General features: G+C 55.0%; 7 protein-coding genes across 7 annotated transcripts; 2 read left to right on the forward strand and 5 right to left on the reverse strand.

The window, feature by feature from the left end:
• Positions 1 to 329: 329 nt before the first annotated feature.
• On the forward strand, positions 330 to 3,285 carry EI97DRAFT_437422 (uncharacterized protein). Its single transcript, XM_033799338.1, has one exon. The coding sequence runs from the start codon at positions 472 to 474 to the stop codon at positions 2,941 to 2,943; it is 2,472 nt and encodes an 823-aa protein (XP_033649379.1). The 5' UTR covers positions 330 to 471; the 3' UTR covers positions 2,944 to 3,285.
• EI97DRAFT_240935 (ubiquitin carboxyl-terminal hydrolase 2) lies at positions 3,231 to 4,835 on the reverse strand. Its single transcript, XM_033794054.1, has 4 exons — positions 4,571 to 4,835; positions 4,188 to 4,523; positions 4,005 to 4,135; positions 3,231 to 3,954 (listed from the first exon to the last, which is right to left on the reverse strand). Exons 1-4 carry the CDS (start codon positions 4,604 to 4,606, stop codon positions 3,519 to 3,521), a joined length of 939 nt encoding a protein of 312 aa, XP_033649380.1. The 5' UTR covers positions 4,607 to 4,835; the 3' UTR covers positions 3,231 to 3,518.
• An 892-nt stretch (positions 4,836 to 5,727) lies between these two features.
• On the reverse strand, positions 5,728 to 6,600 carry EI97DRAFT_240926 (uncharacterized protein). Its single transcript, XM_033794053.1, has one exon. It carries the CDS (start codon positions 6,336 to 6,338, stop codon positions 5,874 to 5,876), a length of 465 nt encoding a protein of 154 aa, XP_033649381.1. The 5' UTR covers positions 6,339 to 6,600; the 3' UTR covers positions 5,728 to 5,873.
• EI97DRAFT_240941 (uncharacterized protein) lies at positions 6,600 to 9,090 on the reverse strand. Its single transcript, XM_033794055.1, has 5 exons — positions 8,629 to 9,090; positions 8,269 to 8,574; positions 7,970 to 8,197; positions 7,877 to 7,913; positions 6,600 to 7,824 (listed from the first exon to the last, which is right to left on the reverse strand). The coding sequence occupies exons 1-5, from the start codon at positions 8,736 to 8,738 to the stop codon at positions 6,862 to 6,864; spliced, it is 1,644 nt and encodes a 547-aa protein (XP_033649382.1). The 5' UTR covers positions 8,739 to 9,090; the 3' UTR covers positions 6,600 to 6,861.
• Positions 9,091 to 9,747: 657 nt separating this feature from the next.
• On the reverse strand, positions 9,748 to 10,071 carry EI97DRAFT_446228 (uncharacterized protein; the record flags this gene model as incomplete). Its single annotated transcript, XM_033800013.1, has 1 exon — positions 9,748 to 10,071. The coding sequence occupies one exon, from the start codon at positions 10,069 to 10,071 to the stop codon at positions 9,748 to 9,750; it is 324 nt and encodes a 107-aa protein (XP_033649383.1).
• Positions 10,072 to 10,385: 314 nt separating this feature from the next.
• Positions 10,386 to 11,260, forward strand: EI97DRAFT_504642 (uncharacterized protein; the record flags this gene model as incomplete). The annotated part of the gene is made up of 2 exons (XM_033802840.1): positions 10,386 to 10,543; positions 10,709 to 11,260. 2 exons carry the CDS (start codon positions 10,386 to 10,388, stop codon positions 10,875 to 10,877), a joined length of 327 nt encoding a protein of 108 aa, XP_033649384.1. The 3' UTR covers positions 10,878 to 11,260.
• Positions 11,261 to 12,896: 1,636 nt separating this feature from the next.
• On the reverse strand, positions 12,897 to 16,284 carry EI97DRAFT_241002 (ARM repeat-containing protein). The gene is made up of 3 exons (XM_033794056.1): positions 16,052 to 16,284; positions 15,778 to 15,968; positions 12,897 to 15,715 (listed from the first exon to the last, which is right to left on the reverse strand). The coding sequence occupies exons 2-3, from the start codon at positions 15,877 to 15,879 to the stop codon at positions 13,073 to 13,075; spliced, it is 2,745 nt and encodes a 914-aa protein (XP_033649385.1). The 5' UTR covers positions 15,880 to 15,968; positions 16,052 to 16,284; the 3' UTR covers positions 12,897 to 13,072.
• Positions 16,285 to 17,123: the final 839 nt, after the last annotated feature.

The following is a 17,123-nucleotide window of genomic DNA, read 5'->3' on the forward strand; positions in this document are numbered from 1 at the left end:
ACCTTTGGATAGCTTGAAATAGATCCCAACCTACCCAGCCATTCTCCCTTGTCTCACGCAGTTGCAGTGCAGGCCTCGGAGATCCAGCCGCTCGTAGAGACCCAGGGACCGTCCTCACAAGTAGTAATAATATAAGATAAGTTTTTATACAAAGCAGCGCGAAATATTTAAAAAAGTACTATTGTTATAGCTTTAAAACTCCTGCCTCGCAGGATGCTATTTTCGCACGAAGAATTTAATTATGTCATCGACCCGCTGGGGCTTGTACAGAAAGGCAGGTTGGTTGCCCCCGGCAACGGTGGTAACCAAGCGAGAACATGACAACGCATCGCGACCCCAGTGCGAGCTTCGAGTGTACTTACTGACGTCTTCTCGAGAAAACAGACTCCATTAGATGTTTAACAGTCGTACTCATTAGCACCCTCTGTAAATTCGCCTGGCATCCGGCCACGGGACTGGAAAGAAAGCCACATGGCTGCAATCCAGCAGTCAACCACACCATGTGCCACACCGTTCGCGACGTACGGGAGCGACGAGGAGGTGAGGTTTTTAGTCCAACAATCTGAAGAAGATGCCGTGCAAGAGATTTCCGGGCACGACATAGGTCCTCCTGATGAATTAATCCCCAGCATCGAGGAAGACGACAGGCATGTGCTCGATTCATACGACGCCTCTTTCTACAGCGCGCGGCCGCCTGCTTCCGAGCGCATACGAACGACATCCGGCATGACATCGACAAGCTTCATTTCCTCCCTCCCCTCCGAACTCTCAATCCGATCGCAACCAACAGTGCCCGTCCAGTATGGCTACGATGGAGCAACTACCCGTATCAAACAGCGGCCTCTTTTCCGGAACCCTGCTTCGGTGCGCGCAATGCAGATGTCCTCCCCGCCGCCGCTTCCCGGTTTTGAAGGTCCCCACGCCAGAGTTAAGGGTGCATATCAATTTACAACACCAAGCAGGAAAGGGAGATCCGAGACACCCATGTCAACCTCCGGCTCACGGAAGTCAGGGTCTTATCGAGGATCAATCCATAGAGCGTCCCATGACCCTCCGGCTCCCGGGCCAACGGCTACAGCGACACCGCAACAGCATCTCCCATTGGTGCTACTACACGTGACGATCCTTCCGATGCAGGTACCATACCCGCCAGACTTGATGAGCAAAGTGATGCCTCGGTGGCTAGTGGAGAATTACAAGCTACTTGAGGGGAAACTGCAAGATGTGGTGCTGATGCAACGTGGGCTCCTGATAGCTCACCCCAACGAAGAATACGATTTACTAGAAGAAAGAATTCTGGAATCTTTGGAGCTCAGGACACCTCGACTGCTGAAGTGCGGCCACTTTCTCGGTTCGGGAAGTGATCGAAGTGACATCAGTAGCGGCGATGAAAATGCCAGTGACGCCGACTATGAACCTGGTAGAGGAAGCAGCATGAGTGGCGGGACCATGACGGCCGAAGATGAGGATGACCCTCGATACTCGGATGCCGGAAGCGATTGTATGGACGTATGCGCCGACTGTCATCGGCAAGTGAAAAGGCCAGGGCAAGGGGTTGGGTTAGGCAAGAAGAGGTGGGATCTCAAGGTCTATGCGGCGAACGGTTTGATGCGAGCTGGAGCATGGTCCGCTGCCTGGAAAGAGATGGAGAGGTGCGATGTGGAAATATCGCCATGGATCCCCGAGGACGTGAGAAGCGCTGTACAGAAGAGAGTGGAAGAGGAGCAGGAGAAACTGCAGCAAAGATTGCTCTACGAAGCGGAGGTCCAACGCTTGGTAGATCAGGAAACGGCCCGCCTGGAGGAGCTTGGATTGCGGACCGACGCAAAAGCGCTCAAAAATGAGGACCAGCAAGTCATCCGAGCAGCGGGAGAAGCCGAACTGAGGGGGCAGGCGGAGAAAGAGCACGATATGAAGCAACTAGTGGAGGAGATGTTGGCCCGTAAAATGGAAGAGATCAAAGAAGTGATGCGTCTCGAACTTGGAGACAGGTTAGAGGCAAACTCAAGCGCAGTGGCAGAACGATTTGGATCATTGGAAAAGGGACTGAAGGGACTTCAACAATCCATCGCCGTGTGGGTGCCACCCATCCAGCCTCGGCCCTCAACACCGTGCCAGCCTTCTCTCCTCGACAATACAATTGTCCGGATTCACAATGCTGAGGTACCGCGTCATCCGCGAGGTGTCAAGATCCCACTCGGAGTACTACTAAAGAATTATCTGTTGATCCTCGCCAAGGATGAGAAAAACGTGGCTCTTTTCGTGCTACTTATGCTGCTTGTCTATCTCGTCCTGCACGGTGGGTCTGCTCCAGTTACATATCAGCCATCGGTACAGGTTCACTCTCTAGACCAAGAGCAGACAACAACTCTGGCTTCTGTATATACCATGACATCTACGGCCATTGCTCCGGAATTTTCCATGGCCACTACAACTGCTACTATTACCGCCACCACCACCGCCACGGTCACAAAGGTGGAATATCTCATGGAAAGTGAAAGTTCAGCTGGCCCAACACAAGACACCAACATGACGAGCGTACAAGTAAGGGGCTTCGATGAGGACACCAGATCGCAACGTGTGGTGGATCCATTGCATGAAACGAAAGCATCGAGTGTAGTTGAGACGGTCAGGGAGGACGAGGGCATCGAACTTCATGCTCCAGAGGATGAACGACCCCCTCGTACAAGTTCGGCTTTTCAAGCAACAGTCATAGTAGGGGCCGCCAACAGCGTCGTCGCACCTACTGCGCTAAAAGGTACCCGTTCCTTTGAGATAACAAGCGCGACACCGGACGCAAACACGGATGGCACGGTATCACCTTCCACTCCACACAAGGCTTTCCAGCTCCAGGGTCCCGCTGCACCCTACTGTACCTGGCACAATGGATCCCCATTGATAGCCTCGAGAATCTCCACCGATGCGGACTCCTGTCTAGCATGAGAGACCCACAAGCGTCCTGCTATGAGGCATGGTGAAGCTGGAGTGAGACGGGAATTCCACCCGAGCTCACCATCCAGTATGGACAGTGAAGCGTTCAGGCATCTACTAAACGAACGCACGGGAAGCGCAGACTCCATGCATGTATCAACGCCTGCATCCTGTTAGCCTTGCATGTCCTTCTCAGCGGCACGATTCCGTTTGATTTTATTTCTTTTCTTATAGCCAGCACTGGCATTCCATAGCGAGGTGTTGGGGTTCGGGATGTTTGCGCGACGAGTTCGCTAGTCTTTCGGGTCGGGGCTTGAATCTACGTAAATAGCGCAATATACTCTTTATGTGGTTGCCAAGAAAAACGCATATTACTTCTCGAAGAGGTGGACAATTGGGGTGCAGATGACAGCAAGCGCAAGCTAGCTTTATCGCACTGGTTCTTTTCCTGCAAGCTTGTCCGTCCTGTTACACGGCCGGTCCATCACCAATATCCAGAACGGATATTCGCAGTAGGAGAGGAGCTTGCGCCGACACTTCGCTCGAAAAAAAATTGGAAATCCGGTATTCACCATTTACATGGGGTTTCAGCCATCATCCGCGCCGGCCTGATGCCTCCGGGCTTCTGCTCTCTTTCTCGTCTTCGCATTCGACTCCTCCACCCACTTGTTGTATGCGTCCTCTCCCTGCGCCAGCTTGTCCTTGACTACAACTTTCAACAGCTCACCCACAAAACCGACAAAGTTGTGTCTCCGTAGGGCATTCTCCCACAGCCACTCGGTCCGTTTACGCTCTTCGGCCTCCAGTGCTTCCTGATCACCTATCTCTCTGGCGCGTATCCGGAGGTCGCGGACGCAAGCGAGGAGATTGAACCGGATCTCGCTGGGAGGGTATCGGGCGATGCGGCGTTGCAGGACCGGAATGACCTTATCAGGGAAATCGGGCACCGTGCAATCGCCATGCGATATGGGAGCAGGCTGGAGGCCGTCGAGCTCGTAGAGCTTGCCGTTTATAGAAGTATAGCTGCCATGTGATGAGCGTTGTGGAAGTCCGAATCCGGAGATTATGCGTACGCGATGAAGTGATAGACGTCATCGTCTTCTGTCGCCGCCCGCTGAGTCTCGTCTATAAATGGCGAGGATCTGGCAAACGAATTGTGCACCTCTCGGATGAGGTCCGAGTTCGACAACGTCTCCCCGCGTAGCTGCGAGATGGCATTAGCAAAGAACATGCGTGGACCCGATCCTGTTCCGTACATCTGGTGGGAACTCGGCAGAGAATGCCTTGAAGTCTCGCAACTCGTTCCCGATATCCACCTCGCCGTCCTTGTTCAGTAGCACCGAAAGCAGAGCCTGCGTCCCACATGCGTTTTGTATCGTCTGGGCGGCGAAGAAGATGTCGTTTGCCGCCTCATAATCAAAGGTCCCATCCCTAGGCGTCTCGGACGGACGCTCGCCCGTGGGGTATTTGAAGAGGAAGATAACACCATAGATATCTCCGAGGCGCCGAAGCTCGTCCGGTTCCAGAGTTATGAGCTCGTCGAACTGGACGTCCTTGACGCCGAGCTTCTCGATGAGGTAGGTGAAGACACCCTATTGTGGTCAGCGAGAGGACAGGGGAAGGCGATGGTCACGCTCACAGCATCGCTTTCTATTGTATTCCAACCCCCTGACATGGCTAGTCGGGTAGATTGGAGAGGGGCTGCGCGGTGGTTACGGATTGTGTTTGCAGTGACGCAGCTTGGATTCTTCTGCCGACGAGGTCGGAAACGCTTGGCAACTTCGGAACGGTTCCGAAATTTCGGAAATGCATCATTGAAGTGGATGGGGCGGCGACGGATCGCTTACCGGTACACGTGCCTGATGGCGAAGAGTTCTGGAATGACCGAAGGACTACTTTGATGTACTTGTTCCTAGCCCGGCCTGTTTCCACCAATACATAGGTACGGCTCGGTAATAACAGCACTGTACTTGTCCATGATTTAATCTGCATGCTCGATTGATGAGCGTTTGCGACGACACAGTAGCCGAGTCTCCCAAAAGAGAAACTCGTGGAACTCCCCATCAGTTTCCTTCCAGTTCCTTGTCTAGAAGAACGGGGACACATGGATGGGCCAGACTGGCATCTTCATTTCTCAACCCGGCTCTGACCCGGCTCCCACCTCGCCGCTGCCAAATTCCAATAATGAAGACGCAGGAAGCGTTCCCGGCACCCGGTCAAGGGTAAGCGACTTTGCAGAAGTTGTTGCAGGCTTTTTGCAGCGGCGGCAATATCTACTGTGCACAACAGACCGAATAGCGACTAGGGGCATCTGCTGTAACCAGTACACAAATTCGAGCGCTCGATAGTCGATACCCTCCATGTCCAACCAATACCGGCAAAATGTTTCACCCCCGCTTAATAGGCACTGTCCAGGAAGTTACTTGTTTACAGGAGGGATGCATGTGCGGATCGAGGCGCCTACACAGTACTTAGTGGGCTAGCCGTTCACAGCCACGGAAGCATCAAGCGCTCAACGGCCAGGGAATCCGATAGTCGCCCACGGGCCCCCGTAGCTTGAGGATCCGATTTGTCGAACGAAAGCGTTGAACTCGTCGACGATTGATCTTAGATTTAGCCTAGTAGACTAACGGCCGATGGGGAGGTACGGTATGGAATCTCTTGGCTGCTGTCGAGGAGAAAAAAAGGAAGAGAACGGAGAACAAGGCTCGGGATGAAAGGAGCCGCCGCTGTCAGCACTCAGCTGTACCGGTCTGTCTCCAGTAGCAGGGCTACGCATCGCCTGCCGGAAAGCTGGGTTGAACCGGTGTTGCGGAGCGCTGGGAATCCTGCCTGGGAGCCGCTTCGACAACCCTGCTTGACACGCCCTCTGTGCAACAATCATGCCTCTGGGAGCATGCTCTGTAGTAAGCCAATGATGAGAATGGGCAGAGCCATGCACTTTAGACAGTACATAGTACTTGTAGATACACAGAAGTCCGTAGAGTAGGTGTGGATGGGTAGGAACCCGAGATTGTAAGTGCAAGTATAGTACCATCTACTGTGTACTGTGTACGAAGTGTGTGCCTATCTATCCCGCCCAGTGACCAGGGTTTGCACCACCACCCCGCTCGCAATCGCTTCCCCAATGCGATTCGGCCCAGTACCAAGACCAAGCCAAGCATGGCCACCCAAAAATATCCACCCATCATGTTCGACCCGCATTCTAGCTTGCCAACAGTGTCAGATTGAAGACTACTGCACTTGGATGCACGCTTCACAGTGCACAGAGAAGGGGTTGTTCCTGGTGAAAGCAAGGAGACTTCTGCTCCAGGGTAGAAATTGAATCTGGTATCGTTTGAAAAGTACATGCCAAATGGAAACCAATCGTAAATCATCACCACATCGCCAGCCATACTCCGAGGCATTGGCGCTTCCGTGACGAGCCTCTTCAGCAAATGGCTGGACTCGCTTTCAGCCTTCACCGACTCCCATCCAAGCCACGGGCGACATGAGAATGCAACCAAGAGGCACGGCGCGAACCGGGCAGCCGTAGATGACGCTCAATCAGCAAGAGCAGCACTAAGGGACCCGTCCCTACTGCGTGCGGCTTACGTATAGTATAGCCTTCGAGGCCAACGTTGGACTGTGGAAAAACACAAAATGGGCCCCGTCTTGCGATGCGGCGCGTACGTAGGACGAATGTGTGCATCCGTCTTCTGAGGGTAGGTTTGGGTTCGCGAGTGCGAAGTGTTGTCCATCGTCCCAACTCCAGGCCCTCTTCTAGGTGTGGGACGCGTGTGGAGAGTAATCGGGCGGATGGGTGACGGTAGCAGGTGCTGTTGTTGTGGCGCTCGGATGAGGCTGGAGTTTGGCCTTGTTGTTGTTGTTGTTGTTGTTGTCGTCGTTGTTGTTGTTGTCGTCCCTGGACGCTGCTTCAGCCTCTGTTCGTCACGTCCAGATGGGAGTGGCCACGAACCCGCTGGCATGGTACCCCATCGGCACACCAAAACCGTACGCGTGATCCTCGGGCATCGAGTAGGGCGGCGGGATTGTGGCGGGTGACGCCAACGGAGACGTGTAGCTTGTCGACGACGTATAGCCGTCGATGGACCCGCGAGGCACTTCCAGGTAAGGCGACGTCGGTCCCGAAGCCAGGCCGTTGGGAACGAACGTAAGAGGCGAGGGGGCAAAGGCAGGGCTGAGGCTCTGTCCGTAGCTATACTGCGCAATCTGGTTCTCCAGCTCCACGTTGAGCGACTCCAGCCCATACGGCGATTGCTGCATCGGCGAAGCGTCGGCGGCCTGCTGTCTAGCCCACTCGCGTCGCGTCTTGTACGAAGACGCCATGTCGACGGCAAACTGGATCAGATAGGCCAGGGACTGCGTCCGCTCGTCGTATCGCGGGTCCTGATACGCCTGGACAATGTGGATAATCTCCTCCAGGGGCGGGAGCGAGAGATTCGCACAGAAGACGGAGCCGATGTCGCGAAACAAGGGCTCCAACGCCAACGCAGTGGCGTAGAAGTGACCGAGCACAACCAGTACGGTGACTTCTCCTCGCTTGGCAGCGAGTAATGAGATGGGAACCCAGAACAACCACTTGCGGAGAGTGTAGAGTTGGTTGAATTGGTCTTCGGCCGTCTGTGCCGAGCCCGTCGCTCCCAGGCGGTCCAGGTACCCTCGAAGCTGGTCCACCCACTTTGACTCCTGGTCGTGGCGGTTGAGGTACGGCTGGAGTCGCTGCAGGGAAGCATGGACGTCGGAGAGGATTCGTACGTGCTCTCTCCGCCTCTGTTCGGTGATGGGTGATGCAACCAAGTTCACCAACGTCTTGCTCGGCATTGGGCTGTGTTCAGCAATGTAGTCGGCGAACACGGACTCGTGTCGCCATGGCTGCATCGCCTGGATGACCTGAACTTTGTCAGCGCACATGCGGGCTGCATCGGAGCACTTTTGGACTTACCGTCCTTGTGCCAGTGACGAGAGAGGCCCATCCTCGCCTGGAAAAAAGAGCCGTTAGCTATGCGGACTGGTGGGTCGGGTGGGCACAAATTACCAGTCGGTTGCTTGCCACGAGAGTAGCAACGAGGAGGCAAGGACCGCGTCAGAATTGGACCGTGTGAAGTTGGCGATGCCTTCATGCAGGCCCTTTAGGCCGATGCCGTGGTGATGGAAGGCGAGATTGCGCGTCTCACTTGACTGAGATATCCACGCCAAGTGCGAGGCGGAGAAGGCAAGGATGGAGTGCATAACGAATGGATGCATAGCAGCAATACCTAGAAACCTACAAAAGGTTTGACCTTGTCAGCAAAACTGGAAAAGTCACAACAAGAAGCAGACGATGGGCTGGCTCACTTGGGTATCATGTCTGTCCAAATGGTGAGGTGCGAGGTTCGGTTGCGAAACATCTCGTTGGATATCGACGAGAGGTGATGAATCAGGCGGAGCTCCGTTTTGGAGTATGCCGACCACTGAGGCAGCGGGTAGATTCGAAGCTCGGGAAAGGGGAACTCTCCCGTCTGGCGCCAGAGCTCGATGGTGGTGTTGATCTCAGCGGTCCACAGGAGGTTGGGTTGCTGGGGGGATTTTGGAGACTCTGGTATCAAGGCAGCGGGGCTATCCATGTAGTCGCAGCGGACCTGATGTTTGGTACAGTTACGGCTATCTCAACCGTCAGTGCCTGGCAGGTGATGGAGACGGCGTAGACAGGCTCACCATTGTGGGAACGTCTCGTCGCAGCGGATGTGTCTCTTTTTGCAAGTCTTGCATCCTTTGCGGGACTTGGTATGGCTCCGACGAGAGGGGCCACCACCGGGTCCTGCCATTGCTTTGGCGCGCCTTGGGAGGGAGCGGGTGGAGAGGGTTGGGGAAGTGGGCAACCAGGAGCAGAGGGTGATGGTTGACGAGACTGATGAGCAACGGATCCGACCAGGGTGGACTTGATGCGTGGTATGGTGGGTATGGTGGGAGTGAGGGATGACTAAAAGCAAGCAACGGAGGGTGGTGGAGGAGGCTGGACAGGACGTTTGATGATGATAAGTAGATGAGCCTGGAAGCGGCGTCGAGGAGATTGCATAGGACTGAATAGGGCTGAAGGGACACCGACGCAATGACAACAATATGGACTCCCCCGAACGGGCAGTCAGTCAACAACGAAGCGAGGTGACAGGAGGGCGGGTGTTGAAAGAGGTGTTTGGAGCTTCACCCCTGCAGAAAGGCCATGCAGGATCCGGACAAGGCTAGAATCTCGAGATTGACCGTGCTCCGCTAGGGAGCGTGGACTCCATACCGGTATGTACCCTGGCGGGAACAAAGCGCAGAGGCAGGTCAGAGCTGGGGGATAGACGTCAGGAAGAGAGGGTTGAGTGGCAGGGAACGACATGGGGGCGCGCCGCGGCTGGACCGTGGACGCTGAAAGGGCTCGCGCTCCGGGCTACAAATAGTACCGAGCTGCTAGTCCACCGAAGAATGAGAGTGGAGGGAGGGGTCCGTGTGGTTGCGTCTGTCTGGTGTGGGCGCCAGTCGTCTACTACTGTGTACTGTGTAGTAAGGAGATGGCTATTACTCCTCTGTACGGACTTGGTGTGGCAGGGACCGAGTGGAGTGGCGGCGGCCATCTACCACTGTGGTATCCTACTGTGTAATAAATCATCAGCAGATGGGCGGCCAGCAAAAAGGCAGCAGGCGGCAGAGCGCCTGGCTCCATCCAGCCCGCATCATCTCGCGTGGACAAGACATGCAAAAGGTGTGTGTTTGTTCCTTGGGTTGCAGGAGAGACAAGGAGAAAATGCGACCAGCTGGGGGTCCCAGCGGATCGTCGACGAGCATCTGCCATCAACTTGCAAGGAGAGAAACCAAACCCGGACGCACAGGCAGGCAAAGGGGCAGAGCGTCTGAGCGATGCCGGTGAGAAGCGGGAGTGGTCGGGCTGCGGAGGTGGTGGGCGTCCCCCAGCCGGTCGGGGGCTAGGCGAGGCTTCACCATGGGCATCTTCATCTCATCATCATCAGGCTTCAGCAGCAGAAAGACAAGAAGGAAAGACAGGGTGCCAGACCCCCTGCGCAGCTGGCCGTCCTGGGGCCGTCCTCGGCTGAGCGACGAGGCAACGGGGGAAAGGCGGAGAAGGAGGAGTAAGGACGAGGACGAGGAGGGAGCCATGGCGTTGTTGAGACGTTTGGGCTTGCGGCGTGCATGAGCCGCTGCCGCAAGTTATTACCATACTTATACCACAGTACTGAATGTGCAAGTTCGGAGTACTGCAGTAAATAATGGGAGCCCATGCGAGTTGAGGATGCAGCAACCCGGATCGCAGGGCTCGTCGCAAGCAAGCGCAAGGCCCTATTCCGTACTCTGGCGTGAAGAATCAACCATTCTTTTGTGCGGGTGGGAGGAGGAGAGCACAGTAGTCGATACACAGGAGTACATAATAGTACAGGTGATAATGACCAAAAAGAAGAGAAGAGGGGGAAGGGATGTGGAGGGGAGAACGCACGGTCAACTCGACCACATGCATGCCCGGGGTCACGGACACGGTTTTCCTGCAGCCGATGGCCAAAAATAGCTGCTCCATGACGGCCCATGGACCAGCTTCTCCGGGCCCCTGGCAACTTGGCGAGGTTCCGGGTAAACCGTAAGACGGGACACAGACCAACAAGACTACCGCTAAGGGTATGGATACACAGGACGGACGTACCGTACAAGACATACCAGCCATGGCCATACCACTACCGCTGAACACTATCAAATGTGACAACTCACAACAATCACACAGTACGGAGTATACTGTAGCTAACAGTCGTCATGAGAAGCCGAGCATGCATCCAGCGGCTGCGGGCTCCAAGCACCATGAAGTGCCGCAGACACCGTGGCCAGCCTCGAGGATAAAATTGGGTCGTCGACGGATAATTAGCGAGAATTCCAAGGCCGCGGGCGCAAAGTCCCCCAGAGCCGCTGCTGGAACCTGAACCTGAGGGATGAACCCGAATCTCATGGGTGCGAAGCGCTCCAAGGTGAGACACTGAAACCGAGTCTCGGTCCTGTCATGTAGGGCTGAAGATGATCGTCCAGTGAGTGGCAACGACGACGGAAAAGAGCAAGAGACGCGAGGTACGAAGCCCAGAGGCGTCACTGGGGAGCGTGTCGGAGGCCGATGCAAAAGTACACAACTTGGCCGTTCAGTGGTTGGGGTGTTGGGAGCTGGCGACTGAGGCCCGTGGAGACTGCCCAGGTCGCGGAAGAACCGTGGTACTCTCGGTACACTGTGTTGCTACATGGTATGGAACGAACAAGTGCAAACGACGGAGAACGAGAAGGGAAAGAGCCTCCTCTGTCTGGTATTCAGTATTCCTTTTTGCAGCTTCTGCAACGGCTTGTGGTGGCAGTTTACTTATGACCAGCCTTCGACGCATCGACGGATCGCTTGTGCTATTCTTGGAAATAAACTCTTCTTTGGCTCAAGGCCAGTGCCATGCTGGGAGCAGGGTTACCCCACCCCCTCTGCTCCGCCAAAATGCTTCTGGGGTCGATTGGGCCCCTCGGTCCACCGTCCACCCCTCTACACGGGACTGTTTGTTCACAGGATCAAAAGGACAGACTTGGAGATGGAGACGACGGGTCCATCATCATCATGATTGCACCAGCTGGACACGTTGAGGTGTGCAGCAATGCGCACGCCCATACTCAGTACTGTGTTACAACAGTAAGTAATAACACTAATAATAATGTGGACTCAACGGTGAAACTTGGCCGTCCACCCGCGCACCTCGCAATCAAAAAGCCGTCCATTTCGCTGCAAGCCACAAGTTGCCTTCTTGCTTGCCTTCCCACGACCGACTGGTCGCGCGCCAATCACCCCTCATAACCCACCACCCGCAGAGCCCAAAATAGGTGGCTACGCTCCACCCTTTTCTTCTCTCGCCGGAGCGGGACTCGGGACTCGGGAGACGCCAACAAGCAAACTAACAGTACTGTGTCCTATGAACGCCAGGGTACCGAAACAACCTGTCCTATGGACCTGGCTCGAACGCCAATACTTGTAATAAATAGGTACTGAACACAAGAACCCCGGCATTTTGATTGAGGACCTGCATCCTGCCAGTGGTCCCTTTGCCGTTCCTTGGAAAGTTGAACCTCCTTCAGCTGGTCAAGGGTCATAGAATCGACTCTCTACCTATGCACATGCAGAAGTGCCCAGAGCACCACCAGGCCAAAGCGCTGCTTTACCGAAACGGATGCGGCTCAAAACGACCCATGAGTTCCAGTCTCCACCCCTCTCATCCACCATCCTCTCGCCAGATTGCATACACCCAGCGCCACGACTTGGTGAACCGCAGACAACCACTGTAGCTAGCTCAAAGTCAATTCCCGTCGCTGTCACCAAGAGTTATCGCATCTGCGGGAAACCCCAGAGGCCCCGGGCAACTGTTTTCCCTCACCCAACCTCCTCCTTGACGTCCAACCAAATGTCCATTGCATCTCGATTCCAAGCCCCACGTCTGTCGTGTTCCCAAAAGACTGCTCCACCGACGTTGACATCTGCCATTTGCCGGCTTGAACCATTGCGGCTCATTACGTGCCAGCTGCCCTCGTCTTCAGAGTTCCACCTCCATCCATCACCGCGAAAATACGTGCATGCAAGAGCAGAGCGACAAGACAGCTTCATTTTCCACAAAAGACTCGCTCCGTTTCGGCACTGCTACCTATTTAGTACTATATATATGCCATGCTTGAGCAAACCGACCGCCGACGAATGTTGATGCGGTGCAAGGCAAAATCGTGTATGAATCCAAACAGGAATCGGGACATTGATGGACGTTGTTGGCGTGCACTTCCCATGAGCCGTCTATACATTTCTCCAAACCTCTTTCGCATATTAGAAGCCCGCTTCGCTCACGGTATATGGACAGAGCTGCACCTTCACTGGATTTCACTGTCGTTGCCGTCCGTCGCCTGAGCTTCCGCGACCACCCCTTAAACGACGGCAGCCATACGTCGCGGATCTAACAGTTCCCGATAGCTTACTCATACGAGGTACAGTTCACGGAATTGTGCTTGGTCCGTCGGTGGTAGATTGCCTAGGAACCCGTCAAAGTCCGGTATCATGCCCTTGTACTGCTGAATCACCTAGATTTCTCTTAGCCTCGCCCAAGTCTCTCCAACGTCATGCTGCACTCACCCGTTGGAACGTCTCTCGAAGCACCTTCTGTTCGCCCGGTCCCTTGACCGCACTGACATCAGCTCGAGCCATTTCGCAGAAGAAGTCGAGGAGGCTCTGTTCCATCGCCTGGGGATTTGCGAGTATAATCTGCATGAATCCGGTGAGAGCATGCCCCTTCTCGTCTGTCCACGACACATGTCTGATAGCCCGCAGAAAGGGCGGCGCAATCTGCGCTAGATGCACCGCGAGGTGGGAAGCGCATCCTAGTCCCAGCCTTCCCAACGCAATTGCTGCGTTCTCATTCAACGATTGCGGGACACCCTCATCGAACAGGATGATGGCAATCTTTTGGAGGAGTCTGTCGACGTACGGCTGCATACCCTCATTTTGCCTCATCGCAATCTCCCCAACCGACCAACAGGCATTGTTAATGACTGAATAGCCGGTCTCCAGCCCATCCTTCCTGACCTGGGAGAGCTCCAGCTGATTTATCAGGATGTCTAGGATCGGAGACAGGTGTGGTTGCAGCTGTGCGAAAACGTATATAGCGCAGTCCCCGAGGAGCGCGTATGCTGACTGTCTCACGTCGTTGCTTGAGTCCTGCATACAGACAGCAAGCATCTGGAAGAAGTTTGGCTCGCCCGCCACCAGTTGAGCACTTGAACGAGGCTCCAATGCCTGGATGATTGCACTAAGCAAGTCGAGACTCGTCACCAAGAAGTCCTTGTCTGGCACCTCGAACGCTTCATTCTGTGCCGCCTGCATCGATTCTTCGAGGTTGCGGTGGATGATGTTGATGCATCGCTTGAAGATGTCCGGTGCGTAGCTGGAGAACATGGGACCAAGTGCCGTAGCAACATACGAGAGGCACTCCAACAGAGGGAACATCTCTCTCGATTGATCGGAGACCTTGCCCCACCGTTGGATGAGGGCCGGCATGAGCATATTGACCAGCTCCTCTTGTGCAAGGGCGGGCCCCACATGCTCGGCGAGCGTTTGCACGCAGTCGTAAAGGATGAACATGTTCCGATCCTTGTACCTGGCGAAACACTGGACGAATTGCTGGACAATGACGGGGCAGTACTGTTTCAGCTGGGTGTTTGCCTTCTCTTCCAAGTTTGCGAATGCGGAAGCGGCCGCCTCCTGCACTCGCTTGTTAGGGTCCAGCATTCTCTTCAGGATGCCGTCCATCATTGGTACGAAAAACTGCTCCTTGCCGGCAGCGTCCAAATGAGATGCCCAGGCGGAATAGCGACCGAGCGACCAGCATGTGATGATGCGAACCACCGGCTCCGAATCATCCAACAGCGATATGAGGTACGGGGTAAGCATGGGGAGATGTGGCTTGACGACGTCCATGCAGCCTTCTGCAATGGCACCTAATGCGAGGACCGCGGCTTCTCTATTCGGCCATTCGGCGTGACTGAGGTTGGTAGTGAGGTACGGGAGGGTGTTGTTAAAGACCTGCTCGTGGAAAACGGATGCCAGAACGTCAAGGGCAGCGGCTGAGCACTTGCGAAGATTCCATTGCTCTTCTGGGTCTCCATACTCTTCGTCTGATTCGTAGATCTCGCCCTCACTCAGGTCATCATCCTCAAAACCAAAGGCAGACGATCCGCCGCCGGCACCATTCGGATTCGGCGTGGTGTCATTCCCGTTGGCGTTTGTGGCCCTGGCGGATTTGGATGTGGCAAAGGTTGGCTTGATGTCCTGCTCGCGGTCTTCTTCCTCGGCGTCTTCCTTTTCCCCTTCGAGGCGCAAAATGTCGTCTTCGCTGTAGACCATGCTCTCGAGCAAAACGGGAACAATCTTTCCCAGATGCGGGCCTAGCGAATCTCGCAGCTTTTCGTGTTCGCTGACACAGAGCCAGAATTCCGCCGCATCCAGAGCCAGGTCCTCGTTGTTCGGGTTCTTTTGTTGGGCGACCATATAGTCAACCAAGCCAGCCATATGTGGGATGATTTGTTCGGGGGCGATATCTGCAATGTGCACAAACGCGCGACATACATGCTTCCGAACCTCTTCGCTCTGATCACCGGCGAGTTGAAAGAGTTGGAGCATTAGCTGGTCCAGGTATGACATGACGGCCGAGGGTTTCTCTGGGATGAAGATGTTGATGGCTGCAAGTGCGTCACCACGCACCTTGGGCGAGGGGCTCGCGGTGAACTCGAGCAGTTTGGGGAATAAGAAGCTCAACGGCCGCTCACCCTGGTAGACCTTATCGAGAGCCTTTCTGTTGTCTTCACATATCTTCAAAAGCGCACTCATCCCACCCTCTTGAGCTTGCGATGTAACGTCGCCGCTTGAGTTGCTGATTAGAGATATCAGGTTGGACAAGACCTGTGGCCACCCCATTATGCCTCCTTGTCGCACCATCTCCGTAATCACATTACCAGCATGGCCGCGCATCTGAGCATTCTGGTCGCGCAGGCTGTCGAAGATGACGGAGCGGACGTATGCCTTGGTGGTGTCGTGCATTTGTTTGTAATGTGTTCTCACGTCGTTCTTCAGCATGACGGCGGCGGCGGCTCGAGCCTGAAAGTACCTTGGGGCGTCTATGCTGGCGCCCTGGGGTGGCTGGGAAGTCGAGAAGATGTAGGCCAAATACATGTCGAATTCTGGGGCAGCTTTGGCTTGCTTCAGCATCTTGATATTCCCATACTTGTCAGCGGACACGGGAGACATGGCAAGCAAGTGGAAGTACTGACTACTTCTGCATTTCTCCGCACGTTGTGGTCATGGCCACTGAGGGAGTCGGCAAGACATTGGATGAGTTGCCGCAAGGGCTCCTCGGGCGGTTGCCAGGCCATGGTCGGCTATGAGGGAGAGACGGGAGGGGTAGGGGGAGTAGGATTCGTGAGTTTGGGTGGGTGAGGAGCGGCTCCGGACACGATGTGCGCTGAGGGTGCGGTCACCATGGTTAGCTTTGCGACGACGAGAGGAAGGGGGGCCGGGCAGGGTGAAGACGTGGGGCTTGGTTACATTGCGAGTCTCGCGGTATGATATAGCGGCCAGTCTTACGAAAAGACAGTCATCTTCGCAGCCGGAACGAGGTCAGCGAAGTGTCGTGGGGAGTGGGCGGATGCGGTGGGCGCGCGTGTGTGGGTGTGGAGTGTTTGCTACTGCCAATGACGCCCAAGGCGGATGGGTGCAGCAGCAGGAGGGGCACCAGCAATGGCGGCGGGGAGCGCAAAAACGGAGTAGCAACGGAGCGAGTATGACGGGCGTGGAGGAAAGAACAGGCAACGGTGTCTAGGATACAGAGTAATTCGACGAGGCGTCTGCAGCGGCGGGAATACTCGTCTGAGGAGGGACTGGCTGGTGGTGGTGAGGGCCGTGGACTGGGTGGCAGGTGGTGGGTGGTGGTGGTGGTGACGGCAGGAAGAATTATTGTGCGAGAGGGCCCACCATCCAGAGACGACTACACTACATAGCACTAACTTAAATAAACACTGGCCAACAGGAAACAGGATACTCGGCAAGACGTACCTCTTATTATGCGTCTTCACCAGCTAAGTCTTCTTATCATTGCCCAATTCTCCGGTAAGAGACGAGACCGCGTTGTTCTAGCTACTACAGTACGAAGATCAGATGCCGGAGGCTCCAATGCCCACGGCAAGCACGAGCTTTACAAGGAGCCCTCAGATGCCGATGCAGCCAACTGATAGGGACCGTCAATGGATGCACAGCGGTGCTGTTGTACGACAAAGGTCAACCAAGGGAAGCATCGTGACACTGGAGCCGCAACAGCCTCTCCGCTGCCGTTGGTCTAGAAGGTGAATTGCATGTCAAGTTGGGGAGTGATGAGAGTTCAGTGCATCTAGCTTTTGCAGCAGGCCATATTCGACTCGCAAGGAGCTTCCAAGAAGTACTGTGTACCCGTATAGACTCGCCCATTCTCTCCCGCCGAAGCCATTGTTCACAAGCAGCCCATCTGCGAACCTTGGAAACATACTGTGTTACCAAGTACTGTGCCTGTGTAGGGAAATATCACGTGACTACCCAGGAGGAGGAGGCTGCGAGCAGGTAATACCTGTTAAGTCGGTGCCAGCGA

Source organism: Westerdykella ornata, assembly GCF_010094085.1.
Source record: "Westerdykella ornata strain CBS 379.55 unplaced genomic scaffold EI97scaffold_48, whole genome shotgun sequence".
NCBI classification, from domain to species: Eukaryota; Fungi; Ascomycota; class Dothideomycetes; order Pleosporales; family Sporormiaceae; genus Westerdykella; species Westerdykella ornata.

Coding starts and splice junctions, on each gene's coding strand:
- EI97DRAFT_437422 (XM_033799338.1), top strand. CDS start 472: ATGGCTGCAATCCAGCAGTCAACCACACCATGTGCCACACCGTTCGCG.
- EI97DRAFT_240935 (XM_033794054.1), bottom strand. CDS start 4,606: ATGTCAGGGGGTTGGAATACAATAGAAAGCGATGCT. Junction 4,136..4,187: donor CTGCCGAGTTCCCACCAGAT/GTACGGAACAGG, acceptor GCCATCTCGCAG/CTACGCGGGGAGACGTTGTC. Junction 3,955..4,004: donor GACGTCTATCACTTCATCGC/GTACGCATAATC, acceptor ATCACATGGCAG/CTATACTTCTATAAACGGCA.
- EI97DRAFT_240926 (XM_033794053.1), bottom strand. CDS start 6,338: ATGCCTCGGAGTATGGCTGGCGATGTGGTGATGATTTACGATTGGTTT.
- EI97DRAFT_240941 (XM_033794055.1), bottom strand. CDS start 8,738: ATGGCAGGACCCGGTGGTGGCCCCTCTCGTCGGAGCCATACCAAGTCC. Junction 8,575..8,628: donor GACGAGACGTTCCCACAATG/GTGAGCCTGTCT, acceptor CGGTTGAGATAG/CCGTAACTGTACCAAACATC. Junction 8,198..8,268: donor TGGACAGACATGATACCCAA/GTGAGCCAGCCC, acceptor AACCTTTTGTAG/GTTTCTAGGTATTGCTGCTA.
- EI97DRAFT_241002 (XM_033794056.1), bottom strand. CDS start 15,879: ATGGCCTGGCAACCGCCCGAGGAGCCCTTGCGGCAACTCATCCAATGT. Junction 15,716..15,777: donor TGCGGAGAAATGCAGAAGTA/GTCAGTACTTCC, acceptor GGGAATATCAAG/ATGCTGAAGCAAGCCAAAGC.